General features: G+C 47.5%; 1 protein-coding gene and 1 long non-coding RNA gene across 4 annotated transcripts in view; one reads left to right on the top strand and one right to left on the bottom strand.

Moving 5' to 3' along the window:
- Positions 1–18,369, bottom strand: part of LOC113609784 (uncharacterized) — a 50,481-nt gene that overhangs the window by 19,430 nt on the left and 12,682 nt on the right. For both annotated transcript variants that reach the window (XR_003428791.1, XR_003428790.1), the window contains exons 4-5: positions 7,595–7,721; positions 7,133–7,218 (exon numbers count right to left, since the gene is read on the bottom strand). This is a non-coding gene — a long non-coding RNA (uncharacterized LOC113609784). The remainder of the gene's footprint in view (positions 1–7,132; positions 7,219–7,594; positions 7,722–18,369) is intronic.
- LOC113609779 (C-C motif chemokine 5) lies at positions 9,948–16,450 on the top strand. Of its 2 annotated transcripts, XM_027087407.1 has the most exons (3): positions 10,343–10,500; positions 11,866–11,977; positions 15,980–16,450. In XM_027087407.1, the coding sequence occupies exons 1-3, from the start codon at positions 10,425–10,427 to the stop codon at positions 16,065–16,067; spliced, it is 276 nt and encodes a 91-aa protein (XP_026943208.1). In that variant the 5' UTR covers positions 10,343–10,424; the 3' UTR covers positions 16,068–16,450. The 2 variants fall into 2 exon arrangements, with proteins under 2 accessions (XP_026943207.1, XP_026943208.1); XM_027087406.1 differs by lacking the exon at positions 11,866–11,977 and having other exon boundaries at positions 9,948–10,500.

Below are 18,369 nucleotides of genomic sequence, written 5' to 3' on the forward strand. Positions count from 1 at the left end.
CCTGCAAACAGTCACCTTGGGGCCGACCATACCGTCTCTAGACTTCAGAGCTACAGAGAGGAAGCTGCAAACTCGAGGCTCTCCCAGACCATCTAATCAGCGTGGACCCCTGGTGGGCAGGCACCATGCCTCTTTCACCTCTACTGGGAAAGGGACCAAGCCCAGGAGGCCCTCATTTCCAACCAAGACTGTTTCTTCCCCGCCTCATGAAAAAGGGCCCCAGCAGGAGGCCCTGACTTCCCGACAATGTGCACAGCTGTGACCATTCACTGAGTGCCTGCTGTGTGCCAGGCATTGTACACAATGACCTCCTCTCGTCTTTCCAGTCCCAGGGCTCAGTAGTATTGGGTTGGCCAAAAAGTTTGTTCGAATTTTTCCATAACATCTTACGGAAAAACCCGAACGAACATTTTGGCCAACCCAGTAGTTGGCCCATTTTACAGATAAGCAAACCATCTAGCAAGATCATGGCAGTTTCTTGAGTTTTTGCAGCTTCAGCAGCAGAAACCGAAATTTGAACCAAAGCTTGTGCAACTCTGAAGCCTGTGATGTTTCCACTTCAACACCCTCTGTCGGAGGAGATAGATAGTGATCTGCCCCTCCTTCCCTGGGTCCAACCATCAGTCTTTTAGGGGAAGGCACATAAGGCCGTGTTTTTGGTGTCAAAGTGTGATTCTAAAAGGCCAGTCACCTGATGGGATGAGGGGTGGGGTGAGAGGCGGCAGCAAGGATGAGCCACTCGGTGAGTCGTCCCGCCTAAGAGAACCCCACTGAGAAGACCTGGGTCTCTCACTGGACTCAGGGATAAAAGAGGTTCTGAGACTAAGAAACGCCAAGGGAATTCCTCCTGGACACCTGGGCACATCCTGCAGGTGACTCTTTATAAATAAACCAAACACGCACATGATACAAATTCTGAAGATGCAAAATAGTATCCCTCTGGGGGAGGAGGGATAAATTGGGACTTTGGGACAGACATATACACACTACTATATTTAAAATAGAAAATCAACAAGGACCTACTGATAGCACAGGGAACTCAGCTCAATATTCTGTAATAACCTAAATAGGAAAAGAATTTGAAAAAGAATTGATACATGTGTATGTATAACTGAATCACTTTGCTGTACACCTGAAACTAACACAATATTGTTAAACAGCTATATTCCAATATAAAATAAAAATTTTCAAAAAAGAAAAAAATCAAGCAAGCTAAATGGGATCTGGGTGAAGGATTCGTGTAAAATATATATATATATATATATATATATTTTAACCAGAAACTGAAAATATATACTAATTTTGAATAGTTATATTGGTTAGAATGATATATATCAATTTTTCAAAATATATTTTTTGTCCTAAGTAAACTGACATTTTAAATGTCTAAAAGCTTTAAAGAAATAGTATCCCTCCTATCCCTCCCTGTTCCCAGGCCTCCCTCCTGTTCCCCTTCCTAATAGGAAGGGAAGATAATTGTTACCAGTTTCTTACAAGCCTCCAAAAGAGAATCTATACATGTGAGTCCTTTTTTTCTTTTTTTCACACATGTAGCACACTACATAGACTATTCTGTTTCTCTCATTTTTTTTTTTTTTAAATATTTATTTACTTGGCTGCGCCGGGTCTTAGTTGCAGCACGTGAGACCTTCATTGTGGTGTGCAGGATCTTTTAGTTGCGGCATGCGAAGTCTTAGTTGCAGCATGTGGAATCTAGTTCCCTGACCAGGGATTGAACCCGGGCCCCCTGCATTGGGAGCACAGAGTCTTAGCCACTGGACCACCAGGGAAGTCCCTATTCTGTTTCTTACTTCTTGTATCTTAGAGATCATTCCATATCTGCACGTAGGGAGCTACATCATTCTTTTTAGTAGCTGCCTGATATTCCATTGCATGGAAGTGCCAAATTAGTTAATCAGTCCCTTAATGAGAGACAGTCTCCAGCCTTCATTATTACAAACCATGAATATCTTGGATATATTAGGTCGTGCCTGTGTGCATATGTATGTAAGATAAATTCCTAGAGGTAGAATTGCTAGTGCTTATTAAATACAATATATGCTTTAAAAATTCAAATGGATTTTGCCAAACTGCCCTCCATAGAGGTTGCAGCAACGTGTAGCCCACCAACAATGAAAGGCCGCACAGGGAGTGCTTTCTATATGAGGAAAGACCTTTAGCTGGCAGAGACAAGATGGGGGCAGACAGGCAGGCCTGTGCCTAGCCAGACATTCGTCCTAGGACAAGTGACAAAGATGAGCCAGCACCACCAACAGGCTGCTCCCTGCAAGCAAACCACCCATTTCACAGATGAGAAAACAGGCCCTGAGAGTTGCCATGCCTCACCCAGAAACCAGGACCTGATCCCACACATACACACTCACCCAGCTGCTGTTTCCAGCCTACTTGGAGCCCACAGATTCCTGACCATCCACAGCTCTGAGGTGGGTAGCAGTGATTACCCAGGACATTTATCCACCAGCCTGAAGAACAAAAAATCTCAACAGACCCTCTCCATGGTTACTGCTGGGCAGTGGGCACTGAGGGCAGGAAAGAAGTGAGAGTAACACATGAGCCATGGGTGTTCTCATCAGCCACTCTGGAAACAGAAGTAAGCATGGCGAAAACAGTTCTCCATCCTTGTACTTGTAAAGTACCTTCACATCCACTAACTCATTCCACCTCCACAGCAGTTCTCTGAGTTACACAGGGCAGGAATTCTTATATTCATTTTCCCTGTTTTATAGATTTTAAAAATGAAGTACGGGGCTTCCCTGGTGGCACAGTGGTTGAGAGTCCGTCTGCCGATGCAGGGGACACGGGTTCGTGCCCCGGTCCGGGAAGATCCCACATGCCGTGGAGCGGCTGGGCCCGTGAGCCATGGCCGCTGAGCCTGCGCTCCGCAACGGGAGAGGCCACAGCAGTGAGAGGCCCGCGGTTCGCAAAAAAAAAGAAAAAAATGAAGTACGACTTGCCCATTGCTAGAGAGGAACAGAGACCAGAGGCAGACCTAGGGTTTCTGGTGCCTAATCCTGGCCACATCCTGTTGTGCATCTATGTAAGCAATCTCCTGTGATATGTGTCCACAAAAACCCCCCTTATCTGCCCACATCCAGGATGAGTCACCCTGTCCCTAGAAATGTTGTTTGGGACCCTCCAATGCATGGCTATACGGGAATTCCTTTCTCTGGGTCCTCATCTTTGTTTCAGCTCTGTAGATACATCCTTTGTGAGGAGACCCTTGGGATGGGTGGATTTGTACTGTGTCTAAGTGTCTGGTGTGGCCTCTGCAACATGATGGGTGCTCAATAAACATGTGTTTCCTGGTTGGCTGAGAGGCTTGACATCCTTTTGTGGAATTACTTCTCCCCCAGGGTATATAGTCTCGGTGGTACTGCAAATCAGGTGCGCTATCCTCTCCCAGCCAAGAAGCAAGCAGATGACACCAGCTTGCCTGGTTATCCTCCCTCCCTAGGACTCTGAATCCTTAATAGATTGAGATGTGGATAGGAAAAATGGCTGGAGTACATTTATTTCAATAGTGGTGGCCTGATGAGACTGTCAAGCAGTAGCTGCTGCCCAAACACCCAGATAGTTTCTCACCTGTCCTTTTTCCAAGTCAGGTTCTCCAATGCTCTATCCATTCTAATAGCTACTCAGCATTACCCCCAGTACATTACCCTCCTGCTTAAGTTAGCCAGAGTTGTTTTCTGCACTTATAAGCAAAATCTTAAATGACACAGATGTAGAGATGAAGGTACGGGTGGATGGGTGGAAGAATGGAAGGAGTGGAGGAGTGAGTGAAGTGAAAGGGCCGAGCAGCGAGCATGTGGACGAATGCAGTACTGCCCATGGAAGGACTTCATGAGCCAAGTGGTAAGGTGAGTCCCAAGCCTTGGAAAGACGGGAGGTTAAGAAGGGGTAATAATGATAACCCCTCAGCCTTACCTGCAGGAGGAGTGATATTAACCAATTTTAGGGGCAATAAGACACCTATCCCCAGCTCTCCTCCAGGACACTACAGATCCTCTAGTTTTGTATCTTTTAACAGAGAATGGCCTCAGAAATAATACTGTCAAACCTCCATTTCCTAGATAAGGAAACTGAGGGCCACAAAAGGCAAGAGGTTTGCCAAAATCTCACAACTAGGTTTGGCGCTGAACTGGGACTAGAGCTCAGGTCTCCTAATTCCCTGTCCCTTGCTCTTGTCACTGCCCAAAGCTTCCTCTGTTAGGAATGACTAAGGTGCAGAATTTCCAAATCCCATTTTGAGGAAATTCCCCAAGGGGACTTCCTCTCCTAGGCTGAAGGTCCTAAAAAACGCATATGGCTCAGGAGGTGCTAAGGTCCATCCTGTTGTGGCCTGAATGATCTGCGGTGGGGGGATGCACAGGGGAGGCAAGGCGAGAGACTGCAGACCCCCAGCCCCGGGAATGGACGCAACAGCCAAGAATCCAGGGGGCTTCTCGAGACCAGCTCAAAACAGGGGCAGGATCCAGATCACAGCCACAAGAATCCTGTAAGATCCTGAAACGTGTGTCACTTCCTTTGTAAGCCTGTCTGTGAAACTCTTTGAAAAAGGGTCTGTGTGCTGACCTGCAGGGACAGCCAGGAAGGGGGAAGAGGGGACCATGTCTCACCCCATGACCAGGCTCAGAGAGAGAGAAATCCAGAGAAGGGCAGAGCACAGGGCCTGAGTCTCTGAAGCCTGCCGCACAGAGGGCAGGAGAGCTCAAGGCAGGCCTGAGTCATCATTGTTTTCTATGTGTTTTCTTCCTAATCAGTGAAATAATGCCTAAAATATCTAGCACAGCGCCTAATAGCTAGTGGAAAGTCACCGTCAACACCCCTTGCCTGCCCTCATGCCTCCTGACACTGAGCTGAGATGAACACCTCTCCTGGGCGGAGGGGGGAACATTGAGGGAAGAAATGCTAGAGCCTGGACATTTGGGGAGAGAAAGAGAAGGCATCAACTTCTGAGTATGTACTTGTGCCAGGAATGGTGCCGAGCAGTCCACTGGTTGCCTCATTTCATACTCTGCGGTGTCCCAGGAGCTAGGATTCTCTGCCCTATTTCTAGAAAGGAAGCCAAAGTGTAGACTAGCTAATAACATGACCAAAGACACACAGAGAGTAAGTGATGTGTCTGATCTCAGCCCCAAGTTTGTCCCCCTTAACCGGCCTTTCTCCTTGGGGCTGGGGACAGCAGAAGGGAGGGGCTGCCGTCCTCTGAATGTACGCACAGAGAAAGGGGAAGCCACTGACAAACACGCAGAGGAAAACAAAAACAAAAAACAGACTCCGAAGTGTGAGGAAGAGGCCCTGAAATCGTTTGCCCACCTTACCCACCCCCCCCCCGCCCCCAGCAGTTTTGGAAGAATTGATGCTTCTGCCTGGGCCTCGCTCCCACAGCTGCCCCCCCCCACCCCCGCCAGGATGTGTTGCAGTGGGCTCCTCCAGTCCCCCGAAGCAAGTGAGCACATCAGCAAACACACCGCCTGTGGTCTCCAGCTGCAGAAAACAAGTGGGGCATACACAGCCCCTGAACTGTGTGGTGAAGGTGCGAAAGGCCGGGGAGGGGGGCCAAGCTGCAGCCCTCCAGCCTGACTGTGTTTGAACAGGAGAACGGTCGTCACAGTTGGTACCCTGACACAGTGAAATGTAGCAGGGGATGGGGAAGGGAAGGGAGGCACAGAATAGAATGACATAGGATGAACAAACCAGAGCTGGACCAAAAGGCAAGGGCAGGCTGTAGCAGGAAAAGTCTTGAAGAGGGGTTCAAATCCTGTTCCCACCTGGGCAGATCCCCTGAGCCTGCTGGGAGGCCTCCCCTTGCACCTTCACCCTGCCGCCCCCTACAGACCTCCGCCAGCACTAACGGAGCACCTACCCCAAGCAGGGCCCTGTAGGCACAAGGAAGCGGGAGACGGCCGCTCACTGGGACACGTGTTAACAAGGGCAGAGGAGGGACACAACCAGAGAGCAAATCTCCAATTTGTGAATGGAGAAAATTAAGGTCATCAGGAGGAAATGACTTTGCCTCAGGCTTCTCCTGGGGCCCAGACTGGGATTCCTAGAGGATGGAGGGAATTTCCCTGCTTTGGACATTTTTTTTTTAAGCAGCCAAAAAAGCCAGAGCGGCTCCCCACACAGTCATGGGGGGGAACTCCAGGTCAGAGCAAAGCTTCAGAATCCAGATCCGATGAGGTTTCGCTTTCTTTGTCTGCTTTTGGTTTTCCTAACGTCACAGTGGGAGGCTGAGCAGGCAGCCAGCTTCGCTTACGAAATGAAAGAGGAAAAAGGAAGACTGGGCCAGGAGGGCAGGGGAGGAGCTGCAGTAGGCTGGGGCAGAGTGTGCGTCTGGCTTCAGTGCGGGATGTGCTAGGAAAAGGGGTGCAGGACAGAGGAAGGGTGATGAGAACCAGCCCTCTGAACTCCAGAGGCCCATCAGTGAGCCTGCTGGGTCTATGAACCTCTTCTATGCAAAAATTACATGTGTGAGGGTTTAGGTAGGTCTCCACATGTTTGTGGAAAGTGTTCACAGCTTTCATCAGGTTCTTAAAGGGCTCCATTCCCCAGAACAGGTTAGAATCAATCTCTCACTCGACAGATGAAGAAACTTAGTCCCAGAGAAAGTAAGCAACTTGCTCCAAGCCAGAATTAATAATACAGCTGGATATTGAACCCAGGAGTCAGACGCTAGAGAGCCCATGAACTTAATCAAGATGCTGTAAGAAGTTATCAAGACTAAAGCAGCATTAATTTAGCATCTATCATGTCCAAGACATCTGTTGGAATGCAGGGGGAGAATACAAAAAACAAATAGAAAAAAAAGCATAGGACATTGTTACTGTGTTCAGGGAGTTAAGACAAGACCAGTGAAAAGTTGACTCACAGTAAAGGAGTATGTTTTCCCTTGTTCTGGGTGAGCTCTCCCCTCCCCCCACACACAGACACTCCAGAGGGCAGGTCTTTGGCTCACATGGTGTCCTCAGCACCTAGAGGGCTGCCTGGGTCACAGCAATTCTCAGTGACAATTTGCGGAGGCAGCAAGGAATGATGGAGCGGTGTAGGCCAACCACACTGGCGGGATAGGGAGGACAGAGACAGCTTCATGACGTTTGCACCTCACCTGACGGTCTCCTAAGCACGTCCACTGTCATCACTTCCCTTGATCCTCTCGACCGCCAGTGTGGTGAGTCAGATGGGCAGGCGTTCCTGGTTTTCGGGAACACAGAATGCCAGGTAAATCATAATGACAGTTGCCATTCATTGGACACCCACCCTGTACCAGGTACCGTACTGTTTACACAGGTGCTCTGATTTCCTCATGGAATCAGTACTTTAGAGCCAGAGAATATACTGATTCCGTGAGTCTGAACTCTGATTTTGCACAGGAGAAAGTGAGTGGCAGAAATGGAATTACAGTCAGGTTCTTCTCTCTCCTCTGCACACCCATAATCCCCTGGAACCACCAAAAGGGAAGAAAAATACTCCTGATGTACCCACTGCCTATTCCTGCTTAGCAACCCTGTCATCCTACCCACTCCCTATTCCCACTACCATTTATACACAGACATGCACACACACTTACACACAGCAGAATCGTTCACTGGGATTTAAAGATGGGGATGAGGTTGGTCGTCTGTGGTTCCCTCAGCTCTGTCCTCAGCTCGTGCCCCAACTCAGCGTATTTGGTATCCAGAAAAGTACTTTCCTTTCTTCCTTAAAGAAGGAAACTGAGATCAAGGAAAGGCAACAGAAATAGAGCTCACAGGGAAAAACAGCCTTAGCAAACGTTTCAGGATTTCTCTAGATACAATGCAGTGTGGTAGGAAGCTAGGAACCAAGACAGACTTGGGTTCCATGTTGAATTCTTATCACTTTAGGAAATGTGACCTTAAGCAAGTCATTTAACCTCTCTAAGCCTCAACTGACCCACCTGCTTAAAAATAGTCTTCGTAATAGGGTTCACGAATCCACATCAACTGGGGTCCGGGGTGGGTGGGTGGGGCTGTCTAGATTGCCGAAGAACCTACAGTATAGAATATCCTTAAAGGGACTGCCATTTTCTTACTCAATAATAACACAATAATAATAGCTAAAAAATAATAATAATAATAATAGCTAATGTTATTAAGTACTTAACAGTGTCAGGCATTGTACTTAAGAGCTTTCCAAGCGTGAGCACATTTATGGCAACTTAATTGTCTCAACAGCTGTGGGAGGGGCCACTGTTATTATCGCTGATTTATAGATGAGGAAACTGAGACCAGAGAGATGAAGTAACTTGTAGGAGGCCACCTGGCTTGTAAATGAAACACCAAAGCCCCTGCTCTTAACCACTAGGCAGCACAGCCTCCCACATGTTTGCTGACTAAGAGGATTACATGAAGGGAACAATTCAAACAGGCAGATCATTTTTGTGTAGATGGCTGGATGTTTCTTAAGTGCTTACAATTTATTTCTTTAAATGAGATGGGCCATGGTTTCCAAAACTGTGCTTCTATTGGTAATTGTTTAACGAGTCAGGAGGGAATGAGAGGATTCTTATGACAAGTTGAGAACAGCACCTGGCACCTAGAGAGGATGAAGAACAGCTTAACTGCCTGAATGATGTGGGTCAGTGGAAAGAGCTTGAGCCTGGTCATCAGAATCACTTGGGTTCATAAATTGGTACAGTCACTAGGGAGAACAGTATGGAAGTTCCTTAAAAAACTGAAAATAGAGTTACCATACGATCCAGCAATCTCACTCCTGGGCATGTATCCAGAAAAGACAAAAACTCTAATTTGAAAAGATACACGCACTCTGTTGTTCATAACAGCACTATTTACAATAGCCAAGACATGGAAGTAACCTAAGTGTCCATCGACAGATGAATGGATAAAGATGTGGTATATATGCAATGGAATAGTACTCAGACATAAGAAAGAATGAAATATTGTCATTTTGCAGCAATATGGATGGACCTAAAGATTATCATACTAAGTGAAGTAAGTCAGACATCATAGATTATCACACTAAGTCAGAGAAAGATAAATACTATATGGTATCAATTATACGTGGAATCTAAAAAATGATACAAATGAACTTATTGACAAAACAGAAACAGACTGACAGACATAGAAAACAAATTTATGGTTACCAAAGGGAAAGGGCAGAGGGAGGGATAAATTAGGAGTTTGGGATTAACAGATACACACTACTATATATGAAATAGATAAACAACAAGGAACTACTGTATAGCACAGGGAACTATATTCAGTAGCTTGTAATAACCTACAATGGAAAAGAATCTGAAAAAGAATATGTATATATATAGATATATATGTATCTATACATATACATATATCTGAATCACTTTTCTGTATACCTAAAACTAACACAATTTGTAAGTCAACTATGGTTCAATTTCTTTTTTTTTAAGTCAATCTGAAAAAAAAAAAAATACTTGGGTTCAAATCCCACTTATTGCTGTGTGACCTCGAGGACCTTAGTGACCTCTTCTGAGGCACGGTTTCCACTTCTATAAAGGGAGAATAATAACCATCCTGCGTCAAAGTCTTCGGGTGGAAGAAATGAGACAAGTTCTCCCCATTCTGGGTGATTCAGTCACCCTCAGCCACCAAGTTACATATGTGACGATAGCTAGCAAAAAACATCCTTGGTGTAAGATTATGTTTTTTTTTTAATTACGCTTTTTTAAATGCGTTTGCCTTTGTTACTGTCAACAGACACTTTTAGATAATTCAGAAGTCAACTTCAGCCCAACCCAGGCCAAACTGTCACTAATTCTGAATTATCCAAATAGGAATTGATGAAGATTGACTGTATCCAATTCTTTGGAATGGAGGAAGGACCTTGGCTCTAATCCAGACCACCACTTCATTCAGTTTCAAGGATGTCCCAACCATGAACCTTTTCATGGTGAGCAGTACTTAGTGGATCGAGCACTGCAGCGAGAGCCAGGGCACCTGGGCTCTGATCTCGTCGTACTGCCCTTCCTCCTGTCCCCAGGGAAGCAGCTTCCTGACCTCTGGGAGGACCCCCGCCCTGGCACACGAAGCTGAAGATGCCAGCAGAGGAAGAGATTTTTCCACCACCGCTGCTTGTGCTGGTTCTTCTCAAGGGCAAAGAGGGAAGTGATGAGCTCACTCTGGACTGGAGGGCAGTGAAGAGAGGAGCGAGGGAGAGAGAGAGACTCAAATTTCCGGAGGCTATTTCAGTTTTCTTTTCTGTTTTGTGCAATTTCACTTATGATATCAGCCAGTGTGTGGCTGCTCTTTTGGAAACTCCCCTAGTGAGGGCGCCCCCTCTGCTGGCCGGGCTCCCTATAAAGGGCCAGCCTGAGCTGCAGAGAATCCCTGCAGAGGATCCTGAGACAGCAGGTGGATCTCCCACAGCCTCTGCTCACAGCTACCATGAAGGTCTCCGCCGCCGCCCTCGCTGTCATCCTCGCCATGGCTGTCCTCTGCGCTCCTGCATCTGCCTCCCCATGTAAGTCCAGGTCCTGACCACCACACCCCCCGGGGTCCAACCCTTAGACTGGCCCAGATCTCGCCCTCTTTTCAACTGTAGCATTTATACCATCTGAACCCTATGACTTACATTCCCCTGTACTGCTTTACCCAGATGTCCAGTTGTCCCTGATAGATCTCAAAGCCACTTCATGGCAGGGACCCTCTGAACAACTTGTATGTGTCATCAAGGTCTACACCCCAAGCCCTATAGGAGCTCGCTGAGTGTGGACTGATGCTGGGGATACTAGCAGGCAGGGGCAGCTCGAGCTGACCTCCAAACATGACTAACTCATGTCTAGCAGCAGCAGGGTTTCTAAGAAGCTTCTAAGCACTTAAGTAAAACTCTCCTGGGACAGTCATATTCCCTCCATTTCACAGATGGAAAAAAATGGGACTTGATAAAGGATAACAAAATCTAATTAAATGCCCACTCTGGGTCAAGCATTGTGCTGATTGCTTTGCAAATATCATCTTATTTAATGCTCACATCTACTCTTTGAGTAGCTGTCCTCGACTTATAGAACCCTGGAGAGGTTAAGTAACTTGTCCAAGTTCACGCAACTAGGAAGTAAGGAAAGCAGTGTTCAAACCCAGCTCTGTTTGGCTCTGAAACACTACTACTCTGCTGGAAAATGGCAACTGACACTTCCCGGGGCCATCCTGAATTAACTGACCAACAAAAAGTCCTCCTTCTCTGTTCAGAGCCCTTCTCAGCATGCCTCAGCCAGAGGGTCCCAGGATAAAATATGCATCTTCAGGCCTCTCTTAGGGGTCCTGGCTCCGTCATGAAGTCTGAGTTTTGGAAGCCTCCCCGCAACCCACCCTAGGTCTCAAAGAAACCAAGTTCTGAACCCACTGAGGATCCTAGGAGAGCAAGAATAAGGGCAGAAGACCTAAGACAAGCCCGGACGAAACACAGGATGCCATCAGAGCCAAAGGCATGGGGTCGTGGTATAGAGGGAAGGCTCAAGGATTAGGTGAGGGAATCCCCACTCTGGCACTGTGTGTCCATGGCCAAGTGACTTTACCTCTCTGAGCCTCAGTTTCAGCCAAAGGAGGATAATAGTCTGTTCAAGATAAATCATATAGGGACTTCCCCGATGGTCCGGTGGCTAAGACTCCACGCTCCCAATGCCGGGGACCTGGGTTTGATCCCTGGTCGCAACTAAGATTTCGCATGAGGCAACGAAGATCCCACGTGCTGCAACTAAGACCTGGCGCAGCCAAATAAATATTTTAAAAACAAAAAGCTTTTAAAAAGATAATTCATATAAAGCACCCAGCACAATACCCAGTGTGCACTGGCAATGAATCCAGGAGTCTTCTTTCTTCCCTCTCCCAGATGCCTCGGACACCACACCCTGCTGCTTTGCCTACCTCTCCCTCCCGCTGCCCCGCGCCCACCTCCGGGAATATTTCTACACCAGCAGCAAGTGCTCCATGGCAGCAGTCGTGTGAGTCTCAGCCCTGTGGAACCCTCCAGGGGGTGAGGGAGGGACACCTTTTGCCCCAGAGCCAGTCCCCCGGCCATGAGCCCTCAGAGATGGTGCCCCATCCACTCCCACCCATCCTCCGGCTGCTCAAACAGCCATGGTTCCTCCCTCTCTAGCTTCAGGTCCCCCAGCTATTGTGGAAAAAGGCTAGACAAGGTGTTCCTGAAGGATCCTCCCCACTCTGATGGGCTAGGTTAGGTCTCTGATCTTTACGGATGTGACTGTTTCTTGAACCTGGTCTGCCATGCCCCTGGGTGGAGAAGATCGACTCAGTCATCTCTTTCCAGTTAAGAACCCCGCAGTCCCTCATATCCGACACCCAATCAAATCCACCTGCAACTTCAAAAGGAGCTAAAGAGGAGAGGTCAGAGGTCAAGACCCTAGTTACAGTCAAGCGTGTTAAAAAAAATGTTATTGATGAAGAAATAATGAAATGAGATTCTCCTTTAAATACGTAAGCTACCATATTTAGAAAAATAATAATCCTTGCTACCTAGGAAGTGCCTACTGTGTGTCAAATGTCTTACATGCATTATCTCTACATTTTATCATAACATCCCTGACAGGTATGCATAATTTTCTCCACGTTTCAGATAATGAAAGTGAGACCCAGAGAGGTTTGGTGACTTGCCCAAGGTTGTACAGTAAGTGAGGGAGGGATGGAGCCTGTTTCTGGAGTCTCCTCTTTCTACTCTAGCAAGGTCATTAGTGATAGTGGCTTAAGAAGTTTAAGATGACAGAGACTTAAAGAATGAAAATGGGGCAATCACGAAGTTTTCCATATAACGATGAAGTTTTTTAATCCAAAAATTTCTGTGACACTGGCAAAGTTACAGGTATTCAGATTTGGCCTTTGGTCCTGATGAATCTTTCGAAGTATAGCAATAATATTCAGCACTACTGGGACTTCCCTGGCGGTCCAGTGGTTAAGACTCTGAGTGCGGGTTCCATCCCTGGTCGGGGAACTAAGATCCTACATGTCACGTGGCACAGCCAAAAGAAATGTAGCACTGCTAATTTTATCTCTGAAAACAAGTATTTTTCAAAAGGAAAAAAAATCCTTTTTTGAGCACCTATTATGGGCAGGCAGAGTGGAGTAAACCACCATCCCGGCCCTTCTGGGGCTCACAGTCTAAGACAGATGTAGCAATGACCAGGGCACCCTGCATAAGATGTTACAAAAGGAAAGAGGGAACACACCGCGATTCAGGGCTTAGCCAAGAGAAGGGATTTAGGCAAAGTTTGCTGCAAAAAAGTGCTGTTTGACTTGGGATTGTACTGAGGGACAGGGTGTATGAGGCAGAGGGGATGTCGCCAAGACTCTCCTCTGGTTTTTGTAGAGTCTCCGTATAGGAAAGCACTGAGGGCCTTGAGTGTCAGCACAATGAAGCAAAAGTGTGAAATGAGCTGGAACGGGGAAAGTCTAGGTAAGAGAGGTCCAGTGGAGAGGCTGCTGTTGTCCACATGAGTGGTACTGAGGCTGAACAGGACCTGAAGCGAAGGAGAGACGGGGTGAGGAAGCTTCTGAGGCGGAATCAGCAAGCCCTGGCAGGGGCTGTGAGGTCGGTAGCAAGGAAGAGAGAGGGGTTGAGTGTGATGCTGAGGTTTCAACCCAGACCTGGAGAAGGGTGAAGGTGGAGCCCCCTGAAGTCCTGAGGAAGAGCTGTTTAAAAAGGAAAGGACCAAGGTGCCAGCACAACAACTCTATGGAAAGCAGCAGGAAATGTACGATGAAGGGTTTGTAGCCGAGGAAAGGGTGCTGGGGCCGGAGATGTGACTTTTTTTTTATAGGAGGAAGGGGTCTCCCGATGTCACAGTGGCAGGAATACAGCAGTCTTGGCTGTTCCGGCTAGTCTGTGTTGATTAAAATCCCAGCTCTGCCAGTTAGTAGCTGCATGAGCTTGGGCCCGTCACTTAACCTCTCTGAGCCTCAATTTCTTCATCGGCAAAGTGCAGTAAAATAGAGGTATTTCCCTCACTGGGTCAAAGTGAGGATAATAAAAAGAAAGATAATAAAAAGAAAGATTAAAAAAAAGATAAAAAGATATAGATATCTTTTTATCTATAAAAAGATAAAAAAGAATATTTCCTGGCACACAGTTAGGTGCCTGATAAGTTGTTAACTTATATCATCATCCTTCTCCCCCTCTAAATGTATTATTACATACATAGAAGTGACAAGTGAAACTTGAGGAGTGAATGCAAAACATTCAGTCACTAACTCATTCAATAAATATCCATTAAGCACCTACGGTGTGCCAGACCCAGGGCCAGAGACTTGAGGAAGCGCACAGGAGAGAAGGGCAGCCACGTTGAGCATACCTGCTCTCAAGGGGCAGGGGAAGGCGGAGGGAAGTCAGGCCAGGAGAGGCTCCCCACAGAGCGGGCAGGGAGAGAAGGCTTGGCAACGGGGGCTGCTAGCCAGTATCACATTCAGCAGGGAGCAGCAGCAGGAAGCCTGGGCAACCCTCCCCCCAGATGTCGGTTTCCTGGCCTTTCGACTTCCTGGCCTCAGGCCAAGGGGGCTGAGGAAAGAGGACAGTGAGTCTGCAGGATCTCCTGTATGACACCTGGCTTGCCGAGGGCAGGGTCTGCATCGGAAGCTCCCTCACCACCCCAAACAAGAAGACAAATACTAGGAGGCACCAGAGCCCAGTACACCCCTTCTGCTCCCTTTCTCTTCTCTGCACGCCAGGCAGGGGAGAAAGAGAGGTGGTCAGGTGGCTCTCAGTGAGGCTCAGAGAAGGGGAAGCAGCTTCCCTGAGAAAAAACGCTCTCCATGATAGAGCACGAAAAGGGGCCAAGAAATTCTCATTCTCATCAGATAACCTAAGCCTTCACTTTGTCTGGAAACATCTCAAAAAGGTGCAGGAAAGCATCCTGAAGGAGAAGCCAAAATGAGAATGGTCCACATAGGCAGGGCTAGCTCCACAGTAACACATTAATGGGTAGCACTGCTGGCCAGGCCCAGGGTGTCCCTCAGAGAGAACCAGTCTCCCAGCAAACAGGTAAGGCAGGCAGCTGGACGTAGCCCATGATCCCCGGCCTGTGAGCCTTCCAACTTACACCATCAACACCTGTAGAGATAAGGCCTCCCGCCCTCACCGGCCTCCACATTCTGGCCGGTTAACTGGTAGAAGTGCTTTGACATCTGCCAGTATCGCAGGGTCCTCAACCTCTCCGAGCCACGGTGTCCAGTACCGGGACCTTTGGGCTCATGTTGCTGTGATCCACCCTAAGGCAGAGGTCCCGCAGCACCCCAATAACAACACACGCATGGTATTTTTCAAAACTAATTTATATATACTATCTCATCTGAGCTTCACAACAATTGTGCTAACTAGGAATTATTTCTGTCCACATTTTAGAGGTAAATGTACAGACTCAGAGGCGCTAAGTGATTTGCCCAAGGTGATCTAACTAGTAAGTGGTGAAATGAAGACTCAAGTTCATGTCCTTCTTCTGTTCACCCAGGCACACACAGATGGGCTCCTCTGTCGAGTGTCTATGTGTGCCAGGCACTGTGTTATCTAAGGCCAGATCACACATTTGTTTCACCACCTCATCTCCCACTTACTCAGCCATGACTCAGTTCCTGGAAGACACCTCTTTTTCTCTGCATCTTCAGCACCCAGCACAGGGTCTGAAACAGGAAGTGCTGAGAAGTGGTTGACCAGCTCAAGCCTGGGCTCCTAGGGCCCCGTATCCCCTTAGATCTCCAGGCTGCATGTGTTTTTGCGGCTTGGGGGGCGGGGGGTTAAAATGCACACAGGACTGCTTCTGGCTTGGAGCCCTTTGACCCAACAGAAAAGAAAATGTTCTTTCCTTGAACGCCACCAATACAATCATATGGAGCTCCAAAACTAACCCACCCAGTATCATTTCCCCCCTGCCTCAATCCACCTCATCTCCAAAACTGGCGCTCCCAGCACTGACCAGGTCTCACCCTCTTCTCTTCCACAGTTTTATCACCAGAAAGAATCGCCAGGTGTGCGCCAACCCAGAGAAGAAATGGGTGAAGGAGTACATCAACGCTTTAGAGTTGAGCTAGGATAAAGGACGCCTTGAACCTGAACTTGTGCAAACTTTGCTTCTTGCTCTTGTCCTAACCAGCTTGGGAGGTTTCCCCCCAGTGCCCTCCTCCCACCCGCTCCTTGGAGGGCACAGATTCCACCACCCGCAGCAGCTGCTGTAAAAGCCTCCCAGGGCTCCTGGGGCTCTGCCTTGTGCACAGGAGGTCTCTAGGCTCCGCGCTTCAGAGCCCTCGCCCGGCCACCGCTCTGCAGCACCTCTGGAGGAGAAGGAGGGAGGGAGACTGGGCTCCTACTGTCATGCCCCATGACCAAAGCACCCATCTCAGCCCCTCACTGGGAAGGGGTGACTGGCAAATGTAAGAAATCAGAGTTTCATTAAAATTCTCAACGCAATTACAAAGCAGGCTCCTGGTTTGACTTCCTGTCAGGAACCCCCCTTCCTCGTGAGCGTTAAGCACTGGATCCAGGGCTGGTCACATCTGGGGTCCATCCTGGATTTGGGGGTTGTGGCCCTATGCAGTGAACAGGCCCCGGGGGCACAGGCTCTCTGAAAAGGGGCCTGGGCAGGACAGAGCAGGTAAAGGGACCAGAAGCTCATCCACTCTGAAGGGAGACAACAGTCACTACCTCCCAGCCCCGAGGCCCTGAGAGTTTCTCTCACTTCCCGCCACACACCTCCCTGCTTCCTCAGACCATGGTCGGCCCTTCTGCCTACTCTGCTGGCTTCCACCCTAGCCCACCCTACCCCTTACCGGCAGTGGGTTTCTTTGACACACCACTCGTGCCCCTGGAATGGGATTTCATGGCACTCCCAAAACACCTCAGTTCTTTCAAATAAAGAGAAGGAGGGATTTTGTTGTTTTCTACCACGGCACCAGCATTTTTCAGGTGGGAGTATTCCAACTTTCCCATCGATGTGTTCCTTCCCGTGAACCTGTCTTGGCAAATATATCCACATAATCAGAGCTGGCGTTAACTGCGCTATCACTCTGTGCCAGGCATTGTCAGCTCCCTACATCCACCATCCTTCATCTTCATAACCCTTTGGGGCAGGGAGTATTATTAACCCTGTTTACAGTGGGGGAAAACCCTTGGCAAGAGATGGAAATAACTTGCCCAAAGCCCCAAAGCAAAACAAAAACAAAAAACAAACAAACAAACCAAAAAAACAGGGGAGGTGGGGTGGAAGGTGGTACAATTAACATTTAGATGCACCAGGTCCAAAGTCCAATGCCAAAGCTGCTGCTTTTTTTTCCATCTTTAATCTGCAAAATTTCAAACCTAGTGAAATTTGCAAGAATACACCCATATACCCTTCATCTAGATTCAAATATTAACATTTAACCGCATTTGCTTTATCTACGTGCATGTATGTGTGTGTGTATATACACACACACGTATATTATACAGATGGTTGGTATGTACATTTTTTTCTGAAATGAAAGTTGCAGATGTGATATCACTTCCCCCCAACAGTTTTAGTGTGTATCTCCTAATAACAAGGACATTCTGCGTAGCCACAGAATGAGTAGCATTTAACACTGACACGATATTATTTTCTAACATAGAGTCCATGATCAAATCCCCACAATTGTCCCAATTATGTCCTCTAGAGCTATTTTTTAAAATCCAGGCTCCAATGACAGGCACATATTGAATTTAGCTGTTGGGTCTTTTTAGTGTCCTTTAACAGACTTTCTTTGTCCTTAAGATATATTGATATTTTCTTCAGGAGTTCAGATGGGATTTTTGTAGAATATTTCCTAAGGTGGGTTTGCCTATTGTTTCCTCATACTTAGATTCAGGATGAACATTCTCGGCAGGAAAACCACATGGTGACGCTGTCTTTCTCAGTGCAGCACATCAGTTTATTGCAAGCGATGGTCCAGTCAGAGGACTTGGTGGCCTGTGTTTTCTCACTACAGCGAGCTGCCTGCTGTGTGCCAGGCACTATGCTAGGTGTCGAGGTTGCAGTGTAGCAATCACTGCAAGCAATGAAAGGAATTCTGTGTAGTACAAATGACATGAAACCTTCGACAGAAGCAGTGGCTCAGCGAGCACGAGGACTCTACGACAGTCAGCTGTTGGTGGCAATGGAAGCTGATGTACAGCTGATAGACTCTGAGATAAAATCTGTAAAGGGATGGCATTTCTACTTTTCAGTGTCAATATATGTGACTATCCACATTTGCATTTTTTTATTATTGCTGTTCTTATATATTTTAGTAATTCCAGAGTTTCTTTTATTTTTATTTTTTTTAGTTTTGGCAGTGCCTCACAGCATGTGGGCGGCATGTGGGATCTTCGCTCCCCAACCAG

This window comes from Aethalodelphis obliquidens, unplaced genomic scaffold (genome assembly GCF_003676395.1).
Source record: "Aethalodelphis obliquidens isolate GAN/ISIS:26980383/991018 unplaced genomic scaffold, ASM367639v1 scaffold58, whole genome shotgun sequence".
NCBI classification, from domain to species: Eukaryota; Metazoa; Chordata; class Mammalia; order Artiodactyla; family Delphinidae; genus Aethalodelphis; species Aethalodelphis obliquidens.